The following is a 15,372-nucleotide window of genomic DNA, read 5'->3' on the forward strand; positions in this document are numbered from 1 at the left end:
AAATTTTCATTAAATCTAGAATATCTTGTGTACATACCTCAGTTTCAGCTAACATTTTTAGAAGCTTCTTCAAAAAGTGAATTGAAAAAATAAGCTGATTGCATTCTAAAATAATTTCCTGAATTATTTGTTTTTCTATACTCTTAACTATCCATTTATTGAATGGATCTGTGATCCCATGTGTGTGTGTGTGTGGGTACAACCTCTATAATTGCAAATAGCAATACTCCCATGCCTTTCCATTTTCCTAATAGAATATAAGCTCCCTGAGGGCAAGGACTGTCTTGTTTTTCTCTGTATCTTCAGTCTATAGCACAGTAACTGGCCAAAAAGTTGGGAAGCTGGGATTTCATTAGAAAAAGAACTCCTGAGGGGCAGCTAGGTGGCACAGTGGATAAAGCACCAGCCCTGGAGTCAGGAGTACCTGGGTTCAAATCCGGTCTCAGACACTTGATAATTACCTAGCCGTGTGACCTTGGGTAAGCCACTTAACCCCATTTGCCTTACAAAAACCCTTAAAAAAAGTGAAAAAAAAAGAAGAAAAGGCACTCCTAGGGCAGCTAGGTGGCACAGTGGACAGAGCACCAGTCCTGGAGTCAGGAGTATCGGAATTCAAATCCAGCCTCAGAAACTTAAGAATTTCCTAGCTGTGTAAACTTGGGTAAGTCACTTAACCCCATTGCCTTAAATAAATTGAAAAAAAATTTTTTAAAACAGAATAGGGTACTTCCATGTGATGTATCCCTCTCTACCAAAGCATGTCAGCTCAACTTGTATTAGAGAACTTTCTAGAGAACTGAGAGGTTAAGTCACTTGCCCAGAGTCAGAAATTCAATACATGACAGAGTCAGGATTTAAATGCAGAACTAATTGGCTTTGGGGTCAGTTTTCCATTCGTCTATCTCTCATATTTGCAAATAGAAGGTGCTTAATAAAGAATTATAGAATGAAAGTATATTTTCCTGTCATATCTTTCATAGAGTATCCCTGTTTCTGACATAGAGCAGGACTGATTCCTAGTATTTTACATTTGGTAGACAAAACTTGGACTATCTATTTATCATTCTATCATTCTCACTATGGGACGGACCCATCCTTTTTTTCTGGTCATACATATCCTGGATAATATCTTTTATGCGATTTTTCTTGTACAAAGGTATTTATGATAAAATGTTCAGCCTGCTAATATCCACTATGCCTCTTTCCATTACCCACTAAGAACCACCACTTAAATAAAATGAATTAACACTCAACCACCTATTATTTGTCATTTAGATTTTTCAGATGAACCAAATACAGTATGAAGAAGAAATCATTTTGCCCCCAACACTAGATTGTAATGTGGATAAATGTCTGCCTGCACAAGATAGTTGATTACTAGGAAAAAAGATTTTATCACACAATAATTAGCAACATTGACATGAGTATATATTCGCTGTTCTTCAATTTACATATTATGTTATATGATTTGCATATTCTGATTCCCAATGTGCACATGACACATGGTGGTTTGCATAATTGGGTACAGAAAAGATTCTTCTATTAGAATGGATAATTAGCTTAGCTGTTTTTTTCCCCCTGTTCTCAAATGCTCAAATGGACTTGTCTCATTGATGTGGTATTCTCTCCAGTAATGCAGTTAGAAATCTAGGTCTTCCTGCCCTATGTAACTTTCGTTCTTGGCCTCTCAAAAGTCCACAAAGGGGGTTCCCCTAAAATATTAGGCATCTGTCTAACTTCTTGACATTATAAAAATACCAATAAAATGTGGGATGCCTACCAGTAATCCCTTGCTCATACCACATGACCAGCTACTCTTTTTTTTGCCTGTCCATTTGTTTTATGACTTTTTTATACCATCTCCTTTAAAATTTCTTAATATTGACAGCTAACATTAAGAATAGGGAAGGTTCAACAGTTTTTAAGATGAACTGTTTTTTTTTTTGTTTGTTTGTTTTTTTAGATTTTTCAAGGCAATGGGTTTAAGTGGCTTGCCCAAGGCCACACGGCTAGGTAATTATTAAGTGTCTGAGGTCGGATTTGAACCTAGGTACTCCTGACTCTAAGGGTGGTGCTCTATTCACTGTGCCACCTAGCCGCCCCTAGATGAACTGTTTTAACAGAATACTTGTTTAGAATAGGGTTTGTTAATTGAAGAAGGAACTTTGTTAGTTAATAGGGATTTTGTCTAAATACAAGAATAATACATAAAGGAATGTATAATAGTACAGAAAAAGGAAGGAATTATAATGTTTATCTTAAAACAGAAAAAGGAAAAAATAATTACAATATCTCTCTTTGCCCAGAGCTCCCTGTTTCAAATAAAAAAAAAAAACTACTGAGATTTTAAGCATGGAATAAAAAGATTAGAGTTATGATTTAGGAAGATTATTTATTTGGAAATAGTAGGTAGCATGATTTATGGGTGGAGAGAGAGATTAGAGGTAGGGAAGTTAGTTTAGAAGCTAATGAATTAGACTAGGTGAGAGATAATGCAAGTTTTAACTAGGACAATTGCTCTGAGAAAGAAATGAAAATCAACATTGTGTAGTGGAATGGATATTGTATTGAAAATCATAAGAACTGGATTTGAATTCAGGCCCTATCATTTACTGAATCACTTCAAATAAATCAGAACTTTCTGAACCAAATTTTGTCATTGCTAAAATGAGTTTACTATGACTCCCACTTCCAGAGCCAGACTAACTACATTTCCTGTTGAGGGTTTAAGAATACCCTGAGGGATTTGGATTCTCTTTCTTCTTTATCCATCAGTTGAAGGTCTCCTAGCAGAGAGGTGTCAATGACTAATGCCTCAGTTCCATTTAACTACTTATTATCAATTAGTTTTTTTAAAATGGTGTTTACTTTGAATATCTCATAGGAATAAAGCATAAATATTTCTTCCAATACCTGGGGGATTATTCTCCTCTATACCTTCTCTCTATGTAGAAGAGTAGGTTGAAGACTTAGCTCAGCTCCTACATAACTTTAGTACCACCAATTTCACAAGCCTAGATTTCCTTGAGTTCTTATACCCTACTACCGCTGACCTGAATTCAGTAGATCATTCCCCAAAGCTGAGTTTCTACTTGCTTCTTAGGATGTCGATGTTGAATTGGCTGCATACCTATACTCTGTAGTACTTGGATGCCAAGGCATAATTTGGACCTTTGGAAATTCATAAGATTATGAAGGTTATGCTTCCTTCATCTAGAATAACAAAGAACAAACATAAAGGTCAAGGTTCAAGCTCCTTCCATTGGATCATATGGCCTCAGAGAGAACAAAGCACAAGACTATCTCTCCTTACAGTTATGCTTTCTCATGGCCTTGAGCAGAATCACTGAATGAAGCAAAGAGCGAAAGTTAAATCTAAAAGACCTTCTTGAATGCCTCTATAGCCAATCAAAGAGCCATCTCTTCAACACAAGGTTATCCAGCTGGAACCAGTTATAGAATGTCCATGAATGTACCCTATAGTCTCTCCAAAACACTTCCATCTTACATCAGAGTGATTCTTTCAAGGAAGCAAGTTGTTAGCCTGTCCACGTGGAAAAAAATTACATCAATCAAGTTGATGAGATCTGTACAAATGTCACAATGGGAAGAATGATACTTAGGCTCCCTACTTGCCAGAACTCCTGTGAAGAAAGTATTTTGTATATATCAAACTTCTGTTAATTGGGAATTCATGCGTTTAGAAAGAAGGGCATAAATGAAGGAAATATTGAAGATGTAAAATTGACAAAACTTGGCAAATGATTGAATTAAGGGATTATTGAGAGGGAAGAGTCAAAAGTGACTCATCACTTTCAAGCCTTGATTTGTGTGAAAATAATGGTGTTGTTCTTAGGAATGGGGAAGTCAAGAAGATGAACAGGTTTAAGGAAGGAGGGTAGATGATGAGTTATGCTTTGGCTATGTTGTATTTGAGGTGGTTATGGATATTTTTATTGAATGAGAAATATTTGTCTAGCCTTTTTAATGTTAAGGCATTCTGATGGTGATACTTGGCAAAGAGTTAGGAGTATAGGTCTATGACTCAGGAGAGACCTTAGGACTGGAGATGCAGATTTGAGAGTTATCTTTAGAGAGATAATGGTTGAAGTGATGGAAGTAAATCAGATTGACCAAAAAAAAGAGAACATAGAGAGAGAAGAGGCCAGGGACAGAGCTTTGGGGGAGCTCTATCATTTAAGGGAGTTTAAGGAAGAAGATACACCAGTGAAAGAAAGAGAGAAGTAGGAGATTCAGGAGAATACAGTGAAATGGAAACCAAAGAAAAAAATGAGAATGCAGGATATAATAAGCCATTTCAGATACACACAAAAATATAAAGACTAAGAAGCATAATTTGTGTGTAGAAGGAAATTGATGCAGATGGTTAGGAAATAGTAGTACATATGCTAAACCTTAGAGCATTTCTGAAAGTTTAGCAATAAAGGACATGAGGGAGATCGAGTGGTAACTTGAATTGATAATAACAAATAGAAGAAGGGCTCCATATTTTTTTTTCTTTATTAGGAAGCTTTGAATAGAATTTTTATATGGATGGGAAGAAGCAAGAAGAAAAGGAGAATGTGAGGATACTGGGGGGGGGGGGGAAGGGAATGCTTGTTGAATTGAGGCCATAGGATTGAATCAAGGGTATATGTGGAGAGGTTAATTTCGAAAGAAGGAGAAAAGAATGAATAAAAAAATAGAGAAATCTTGAAGCATGGAGAGTGAAATTGAAAGTACTCGTGTCTAGGCAGACAGCATGATATAGTAGGAAAATCCCTGAATTTGGAGTTAGAAGTTGAACCTGGTTCTACAACTTTCTAATTGTAAGCTCAGTCAAATCACTTAACCTGAGCTGGAGCTCAGTTTTCTCATTATAAATGAAGAGTTTGGACATGCTTTCTTTCCATATCTCTCACTCTCCTCAAATTTCCATATGTACTTCCACCATCTCAGTATCACTCAACAACCTCTCCTCCTACTTTGCCAAGACCATCTTAGAGGAGAGTGATAAAATTTTGAAGCATAGTAATTATTAGTAAATAGGAGAGGAGAAAAATAGGAGAAAGTATCTGGAAAGTATTCAGTATTCAGCTGAGGAGTATTCTAAAGCCAGTTTAAAAGAACTGACAAATAGCAGTATTTATAGAATGATTACATACATACATATATATACATACATATTATATATGTATATATTTTCATCTAATGGTAACATCTCTAAGACAAGGGTACAGAGAATGGAAGGACATAAAAATATATGATAACTTATAAATTTAAAAGTAATAGCACATTGTACATAAAAAATAATAGATTTGAAGATTTGTGTACAAAAAAGAGAATCAATTTGTTCATTTTCAGTGTAGCATTTCCAATTCTGAAATCAACAAATGCTTTCAATCAGAACTTGATTATTGCTTTGTTGATTGTCTAGACTTAAAAAAATGATAAAGAAATCATTAATAATGTAAATTAAATACAAAATTATTATTTTGAGGCAGCTAAGTGGTGCAGTGGATAGAACATTGGCCCAGGAGTCAGGAGGACCTGAGTTCAAATCTGGCTTCAAACACTTGATACTTGTGAACTGTGTGATCTTGGGCAAAGCACTTAATTCCATTGACCTCCCCCTAAAAAAACAAATATACACCAAAGAAGTATTATTTTTGGAGGAAGGGGAAGAACTGGCTTTTAAATGTTTATCAATATAGCCCTAGTTCAGTCTTTTGAAGATAGAGCTGTTCTAAATGATGATAAGATAGCATAATGGAGAGAACATTGATTTGAATTTTGATAAATTGAAGATTCACCCAAATGGGGAAATCCATTCAGTCCAAGTCATATGTTTGGGTGAAAGTTCTGGGCATGTTAAGTTTGTAGAAGATTGGCATTGAGGGGATATGCTAGCTATCTTCAAGTCTATCAAGCCTCAGAAATGGGTTTATCATGAAGGGTGGTTAAATTTATTCTGATTGGCTCTAGAGGGCAGAACCAGAAGCTATGGGTAGAACTTTCAAAGAAGAAAAATTGAGGGGAACACAACACTGCAAAAGTGCAGTGGATTGACATGAGAGAAAGTGGATCCCAAGATGAATGGATATTTGTCAAATATTTTATACTGAAGTTTCCCTTTATCTCTAGGTCCCTTCCTTCTCTGAAATTCTGAATCAGAGAATTTGCTTTCAAATCCTGAGTCAGTCACTTCCCTATCTTTGTGACTATGGGCAAGTCAATCTCTCTGAATAACAGTTTCTTCATCTCTAAAATGGGTTGATATATATATATATATATGTATATATACATATATATATATCCCTTAGATTATTGTGATAATCAAATAAGATAATTTGTATAAAATATTTTGCAAATCTCTAGGCATTACATAAATATGCTCTAATGTTATTATTTATTGAAGTGGGTTTTGAAACAGAAGTCTGTTGAACTAGGAGATAGATACTAAAGAGTTAAATATTAGGAAAATTGCCAAAATGTACATCAATATATATATTTCAATTCCTGAGAAAGGATGATACCCAGAAAGAAACTGGAGGAAAAGAGGAGTCAAATGCTACAATTTTTGAAGAAAAAATTTGAATGTCCTAGAGATGAATATATGACTATGAAAAGGATGAGGACAAAGTGGATTTTGAATTGTCATCCAATTAATCCCCTTAATGGATTTTGAATTTGCATCCAGGTAGACTTGTAGCCTTCCCAAATATAATTATGTTAATATGTGTATCTTTTATCTACTTTAATATAACAGTTTTTCCCCAGATGCATATTTTTGAATTATTTTTGTTGTATTAATTTTTATGTATTCTTTTGACAATAGGAGTGAAAATGAAAAGGTTGAGGAAAAAACCAAAATTACTCGGTACAGATCTGATGATGCCTTAGATAGGTAAGTTGCTTTAAAGTATATACAATATGTTTAAACTATAATACACTCTAGTTTTAGACTTTTGGTCAGTCAGACCTAACTTTAAACTTTGCCTTGGATACTTTCTAGCTGTGAGATACCGGGAGATACTTTGCTAAGTTGAAGATTCTTTAGCAGAAAGCAAACCAATGGCAAAAAAACCTTGAATTCAAATCATATGTTTGGGTGAAGACTCTAGATGTGTTAAGTTTGTAGAAGATTGGGATTGAGGGGACATGATAGCTATCTTCAAATATTTCAAGCCTCAGAAATGGATTTATCATGAAGGAGGGATTAAATTATCCAGATTGTCTTTAGAGGGCAGAACCAGGAGCTTTCAAAGAAGAAAAATTGGGGGGGGGGGATCTCATCAATTAGAGCTGTCTAAAAGTGCAGTGGATTGACATGAGAGGAATTGGATCCCAACCCACAGAGGATGAATGGACATTTGTCAAATATTTTATAGTGAAGTCTCCACGAAATGATTTCATTTAACATCTCTCAGTTTCCTAATATCAAAAACAGGGATAAAATAGAGTTTATAACAGATGGTTGTTGTGAAGACCAAATGAGATAATATATCTAAAGAAAGTGATTTTCCTAAATCACAGATCTGATCATGTCATTTTCTCTCTCTACCCCAGTAAACTTCAGAGATTCCTTATTGCCTTCTAATATTCTCTGGCATTCAAAGCTCTTAATATATCTTACTTTTTCATTCTTCTTAAACTTTTCTTCCTGATACATGCTTTCCAATCCAACAGTTCCTTTAATTCAAGTCCTTCTATGAAAAATTTCCTATTTATCTTGCTTATGGTTTGCTTTGTATGTGTCCATATTGTTTCTTCTATTTGAATTTAATTTCCTTGAGGGTAGGAACTGTCTTTTACTTTTTTTCTTTTATCTCAAGCCTGTAGCATAGTACCCGTCTCAGAATAGGTACTTAATAAATGATAATCAATTGTAATCATTAAAGTGTTAAAAATACTAATGATGATGATTATATTAAAATTTGAGGATTGTGTATAAGCTGTTGTTGCATTATCAATCCAATTTCTTTCTAATGCTTCATTTCTAATAGTTAAGGGACACGGAATATGCAGTCATTCTGCTTGAAAAAAGCTTATAATTTTTCCATGAAACTGAAAGTTTCTTATTTCAATATTTATACATACTTACATGCAAGGGAGGGAGGAAATGTTGCCTGGGTATAGCTGGGGAAAACTACAATGAGTTAGGAGTGATTGGTTCAGCTATAACTGATAAATTTTATATTTGAGAAACTCCTGTACCTCTTTCTGTATCTCTCCTTTGATCTGCTCTTTCTTCTCCACCTATGTGGAGAGATAGTCATATCTCTCTTAACAACTTTGATGTTTACCTTTTGATTAAGGGACAAATTTCAGTTTCTGTCCATCTGTTTTATGATGACACTACATTTAAAAGTACAAAAGATCAATTTACAATTATAGGAAGGATACTAGATATTTTAAAAGCTACACCAACTCATTTGACTAGAGTTAGCATGTAATTAAAGGCATTAACAAAGTAGATATATGTTATTTTTTTAAAAAAAGTAGCTTGGAACAAAAAGAACTAAAGATGCAATAAAAGTTGTACAAAATTACAATATAAAAATATATTTAATATACAAATATATTTGGATGTTGCTTCTTCATAATCAAAGTTAACATTTTAAATTGAATTATAGATATTGTCATTATTTATTAGTCATAAATGGAACCATCTGAACAGAAAAACTCTTTCTAAAAAATTTGTTTTATTTAAGGCAATGGGGTTAAAGTGACTTACCCAAGGTCACATAGCTAGGCAAATGTCTGAGGCCAGATTTGACATCAGATACTCCTAACTCTAGGGTCAGTGCTTTATCTACTGTACCACCTAGCTGCCCCTAGATAAACTTTTTTTTTTTAGGTTTTTGCAAGGCAAATGGGGTTAAGTGGCTTGCCCACGGCCACACAGCTAGGTAATTATTAAATGTTTGAGACTGGATTTGAACCCAGGTACACCTGACTCCAGGGCCAGTGCTTTATCCACTGCGCCACCTAGCCACCCCCCCTAGATAAATTCTTTAACAAAATGTTTACAACTTTTGTCATATTAGCCCCTGGTGATGACTATATATATATATATATATATATATATATATATATATATATATATATATATCATATAGGAACCTATCAGATTTTTAATCTGATCTTGCCTACCTTTGAGGTGTCCGTTAGGTTCTGGACTCAAATTGTTTTATTTATTCATTTATTTAATTTTTTTATTTAAGACAGTAGGGTTAAATCACACAGCTAGGTAATTATTAAGTGTCTAAGCCAGATTTGAACTCAGTTACTCCTGACTTCTGGGTCAGTGCTCTATCTACTGCAACACCTAGCTGACCCCCCAGATCATTTTATTTTTTAGGAAAATTCTAACAATTCTAATAGCCAGAAAGATGGCTATTGCTGCTGCATTTCTACATTTTGAAGTCAGTTTGACTAAAAGAGGCAATATATGTTCCCATTGCTGCTAGGTCTGCTTTAATTGTTCATTCAAATTAATTCAAATAATCAAGTGAATAGATGATCTTATTGATTTGGTATTCCTTCCAAAGATGCAGATTGCAGTCAATCAAAGCTGGTCCATTCTGTTAGACTCTTGCTTATATTCTCCCAAAATTTTACATAGAAGTTTTCTGCAGCATGCTGAGGACTTTTCCTCCTCTCTCCTAACATCACAAGGGTACTAGAGGAACAATCTAGAACATTTCTCAATGTTACCACTAGTATTTACTGTAATTAAATATATATATGACAAAGTATTATGGAAATTGTAGAAGAATGAGAATACCTCTTCCCATATATAGAAAGTTTCTTATAGTAGGTCTGATTTAGGAGGGACTCTACAACCTACTTATTCTTATAAATGAGAATTCTGAGACTCAGTTTAATTAATTTTAGTTTTATTCATTTACCATTTAAGTGCTAGACAAAGTGATTTGTCCAGGATCATTCAGCAAGTAATGGCATAACTAGGAGAAGAAGCCATACTTCTTGACTTCCGGTCCAGTGTTTTTTCCTTTATACAATCTACTTAAATGAAATATGAGAACATATTTCTAGGTAGTATTTGGGATTAATGAAAGGAATAAAGAGAGATTCAAAAGTGCCTGTGTCTTATGGGGGAAAAACTTTGATGCAAAAAATACTTTAGGTCTAGTGAAAAATGGAAGTTGGACTGGTGGTTCATACTATGTTTTCACTTATGAAACCCAGGTATTGCTGATTTTCAAGTTTACATTTTTTTTTGGTGGAGGTAGAGGTGAGGGTGGAGAATGGGGGTGTAGGAATGTGAGGGTGGGGAAGTGTGTCAGGAGAATGTAGTTTCATTGTCATAAGAAACTCCTCAAGAGGAAACCCTCTCTAGCAAAGTAGATTAGCAATTGTTTTTCTACTATTGATTATAGAGTTGATCCAGGCAAGGAAAGATTAAATTAAAGGCAGAATGTGAATCCCGGCAATCTTTTTTTTCATAAACAGCTTCATTGTTACACCATACCACCTCTCTGAGCCAATCATTAATAGTTGTTGGGCCTTAAAAAGAAAGAAAATTTTGATTTGTTCTTCTGAAAAATGTTAAGAAGTATATTCTAACATTTCCACAAAATCAAGTCCTAAAATCAGAGATTTAGAGCTGGAATATACCTCAGAGATCATCTACTTTAACTCCATCATTTCATAGAAAAAATGAGGCTAGAGAGGATTAGTGATTTGCACAAGCTCACACAGCTGGTAAGGATCATGATCAGACTTCGAAGATTTTACAATGTTTCCCCACTGTTTCTTTTTACTATGAAATAATGCATTTTTAGGGCTACATATAATTGAAATTCTGTAACAGTAACATAGGGTATAGAGACCCCTAGTGGTTGATAGAGAAAATACTAGTTGTTCTTAATACTTGTTTGGCTATTTGTGGAGTCTTAGGATACTCATGGAAGGATCAGGAGCCTGTGTACAGGTTACTTATGATTGCTAGTTGTAATTGTGAGGAAAAATGGTTTTGCCTATTAGTGTTTAAATGCTTGAGGATAAAAAGTTCTTAATAATTATTATAATAGCAATAATAAAAATTGGATAGAACTTACTACATGTCAGACATTATACTTAGTGCTTTACAATTATTTTCTATTCTCACACAATTTTGTGAAGTAGGTTATTATGAAGTAGGCTATTATTATTTCCATTTTACAGATGAGAAAATTGAGGTAAAAAGGTAAGTGACTTGCTCAGGATCACACAACTAATAAGAGTCCAAGGCCAGATTTAAACTGGAATCTTTCTAACTCCGTGTTCAGCATTCTTTGTATTGTACCCGCATCGAGTCAGAACGAAATTCTGAAGATATAAATAAACTAATTATGATGAGAAAAAGGAGTTGTTTAAAAATTTTATATAGTTCTCAAGAAACTCATTAACCAACTTAATTTTTTTAAGAAGATGTATAAAAAAATGGAAAAAACAGTTAATGGAAGATGAATATAAGTCCTCATCTTGTAAGAATAGTGTCAGAATGAATGAAAAGCTACTTAGAGATGATAAGAACAACAAACAGATGATTGTTGTTTTTAGTTATATTGGGTAGTATCAGAGAAAGAGAAAAACTGCTTCTTTGGGGGTGGTATAGGACAACTACTCAGCTTCTATTTTATTCTGTTTTTCTTTGTTCAGGATATTAAGCTTTGAGCTGGAAAAAAATACTCAGAATTTAAAATACAAGATGAGTAGGGGGAAAAAACAAAACAAAACAAAAAGATGAGTAGGGAGATATGAAAGTAGCTACGTTGCTTTGGTGCATTCAGTTTATGAGCTAGACAAATTATGTAACCAGGGTAAGGCAAGAATTGGTAGATGATTGTTGAACCTCAGTCAATGATATTTGAAAGGTCATAGATGATCTGGTAGGGGAATGAGTAATATGTATTTAGAATTGAATTGGGATTTAAAAGCAAAAAAGCATCAATTAAATTTCTAAAAATGAAAGAAAGTACATAAAAAGTAGGAAAAAGTATCTCAGCACTGAAGAAAGGAAAGTGTTCTAATTTTTTTTTAAAGAGAAGAGAGAGGGCAGCTAAGTGGTGCAGTAGATAGAACACTAGCTCTGGAGTCAGGAGGACCTGAGTTCAAATGTGACCTCAGACACTTAATAATTGCCTATCTGTGTGAACTTTGGCAAGCCACTTAACCCCATTGCCTTAAATAAAATAAAAAAAAAGTAAAAAGAGAGGAGAGAGGTCTGAAAGCTATAGGGCAATGAGCTTAACTTGGTTTACTGACAAAATTCTAGGTATTATTAAAGCGATGGTTAATGACCCTGTAGAAAAGAAAGAAATGATGGATTATAAGAAGTCCTTACCATCATGACTTCATCAAGGATGGATCATACTACATTATGCAAGTTGGGTTATAATTCATTTGGTGTCATGGTTGTCCTTTGTTAACAATGGGCAACAACACCAACAATACCATCAAACTAACTATTTCCATTTTGATGGGGTTCCTACATTTGCTAATGATATAATATAATTTACTTCTATATTTGCAAATTTCACACCACTTTTGTGGACCATATGGAAAAATGTTAATCTATTCCTCTTTAAGACTTGTCTGGGAGAAGAATTGCCTGGATTGGAGGGTGAATAAATCACATCTCACATCAGCCTCTATCTAGGTATCCCTAGACCATCTTTCACTCTCTTCAGCTATCCACTGGAACCTCAGTGTTTAATCCCTCATGTGTTTCTTGATATTACACTATTGACACATTGAGCTTGTAGCATGTTATTACACTTCTTACCTAACCTGCAACTCTTTGCACCTCTTGCTCAGGAAGCAATAATCAAATCAATGTTAACATTGCTAAGGGAAAGGGTGTGATCATCTACTACCTTACACCTCTATTCATTTTATCTGTGACTGCCTACACTAAAACTCCCTTCTTTGGCCAACTCTTCTCACTAAGTGTATATTCTTGAATTAGGAAGTGCTCACTGCAGTTGAGGGTTCTCAATGTAAATTCTTACATTTTGTGGGGAATACCTCTCCAAATAGTAGCAACTAAGCATGTATGTTAAGGAGGAAAGGAAAAAGTCTATGCATAAGACTTGTCTGACAAAATATTTATTAAAATATATTTCCTACAGCCTCAGGAGGGCTGGAGATAGAATCAGGGCTCTGCAGTCCTTCAAATCCAAGTCCCAGTTAGAGTGGTCGAATGGCAATTATCAAAGATGGCTCCACAGTTTTTCATTTTTGTTTATAAAAAATTTCATGTTTAATACATGTTAGAGATACTTCATCCTATTTTGAGAGTCCCAGTAACTGTGTTATCTCTTATCTTAGCTTTCAGCTTTTTGATTGCAGTAATTAATTGAAGGCTATGAGAGCTTGAAAACAAAGTAAATACTTTTTCAAGGTTAGCTAACAAAGTCAAAATGTAAGAATGTATTCATTTACATATTGAAATATTCACTTCTGCTCAGAGTAAGGAGAAAAGTATTTTTAGTTGCAAAATTCTAAGACCCAAATAATGAAAAAAAATTGTAATTAAAAAAAAGGAAAATATGACCATATGCATATAATTAGAAGTATGGTATAATGAGTAGAAAACAAGCTTCAGAGTTGGACAGACCTGGGTTATAGTCCTGCCTCTAACACATACTAGTTATGGAACCCTGGGCAAGTACTAAAGAGTACTGACTGAACTTAGTACTTTAGGAAACTCTTCAGGATTCTAAATTGTAGAGAAGTTGCCAGCCTGCATGGTTAGAGCAAGTTCTTGAAGAGGATAGAATTCTGGCCTGAAGTCAGGAAGACTCATCTTTCTAAGTTCAAATCTGACCTCAGACTTATTAGCTATGTGACCCTGAGTGAGTCATGCAACCCTGTTTGCCTTAATTTTTCACATGTAAAATGAGCTGGAGAAGAAAATAGCAAACTACAGCTTTGTGGGGAAAAAAATCCCAAATGAGATCGGACATGACTGACAATGACTGAAAAACAGCAACAAAAGACATATCCAGTCAATGCTCATATGACATTTTCTTTAAGTACTTTAGCATCCCAGTCACTGCCTTCTAGGTAGCCTCCATTTGATTTGATGTTCTTCCTAAAACTTGACATCTAAAACTGAACATAATATGTCAGATAGAGTGTAATCATAGCTAAATACAAGTGTGCCTTGCACTTTCCTACTCCTGCACGTTAAACATCCCTTAAGACACTGTAAGATTACATTAGATTTTGGGGGCTATGCAATATCACACTTCTGACTCATTGAGCTTTTAGCACATTAAAACATACAAATATTTTGCATATTAATATGTCTCACCATGCCTCTCTCATTTTGTAGTTATGAAAAGAATTTTCAAAATCTAAGTGTAGGACTTTTCATTTATTCTTAGTAAGTTAATATTCTAGCTGCAGTTAAATGGACAGTGGCCCTCCCTGGAGAGTTGAATAAAGAAGTTTTGGAAGTTGTCTGAAAACAAGAACAATTATTTGATGGGTCATTTGCTTATCTTGCCTTGGTTGGTTGGTTCTTGTCCTTCATCATCAAAGAGCAAAACTTTTGGTATGCCCTACTGTCGCTGATCAGACCAATACTAGTTCAGAAAGTTCTACCATGGGTTGGGCACAGACATTCCATGTGAATACCTGGGGTGGGTACTCTAAATTTACAGATGTCATATTACCTTTGAGTTGCTTCAATTCTGCTAAAGTGCAGCACCCTCACTGATGAGGGCAGTGCTGTGCCAGTGTCTCCCATACTGTACAGTTAACTCTAAAGTTCTTCAATGAGACCTTCAGGGTTTCTCAGTATTGCTTCTTCTGACTCCTTTGTGTGCTTCCTCTGTGTATGTTCTCCATAAAATAGTCTGACATTCTAACAATGCGTCCAGTCCATCTCAATTGCACTCTCTGTAGTAATATTGGAATGCTAGGCAGTTTAACTTGAGAAAGGACCTCAGTGTCTGGTATCTTCTTCTGCCAGGTGAATCTTCCTATGACAATTTATTTTATTCATTTTTTTAGGTTTTTTTTTTTTTCAAGGCAAATGGGGTTAAATGGCTTGCCCAAGGCCACACAGCTGGATAATTATTAAGTGTCTGGGATCAAATTTGAACTCAGGTCCTCCTGACTCCAGGGCTAGTGCTCTATCCACTTGAAAGGATTCTTTTAAACAGTCCTCACTCTTTTTGTTGTTAGGGAAATTATAAGAAAATTGTACTGGTTTACTCCCAACTAAAAATTCATCTTCTACAAGAAATCTTGTTTGTCCTTAACGTTAATGTCTTCCCTTTAGTGATTATCTCCAGTTTGTCCTCTCTCTCTCTCTCTCTCTCTCTCTCTCTCTCTCTATATATATATATA

The 15,372-nt window shown here is 34.7% G+C and overlaps 1 protein-coding gene across 5 annotated transcripts in view; it reads left to right on the plus strand.

Moving 5' to 3' along the window:
• SCEL (sciellin) overlaps positions 1–15,372 on the plus strand; it is a 149,843-nt gene that overhangs the window by 36,078 nt on the left and 98,393 nt on the right. For all 5 annotated transcript variants that reach the window (XM_074191855.1, XM_074191859.1, XM_074191857.1 and 2 more), the window contains exon 5: positions 6,839–6,907. In XM_074191855.1, coding sequence (XP_074047956.1) covers positions 6,839–6,907 — 69 coding nt within the window. The remainder of the gene's footprint in view (positions 1–6,838; positions 6,908–15,372) is intronic.

The sequence above is a fragment of the Macrotis lagotis genome, chromosome 6 (assembly GCF_037893015.1).
Source record: "Macrotis lagotis isolate mMagLag1 chromosome 6, bilby.v1.9.chrom.fasta, whole genome shotgun sequence".
NCBI classification, from domain to species: Eukaryota; Metazoa; Chordata; class Mammalia; order Peramelemorphia; family Peramelidae; genus Macrotis; species Macrotis lagotis.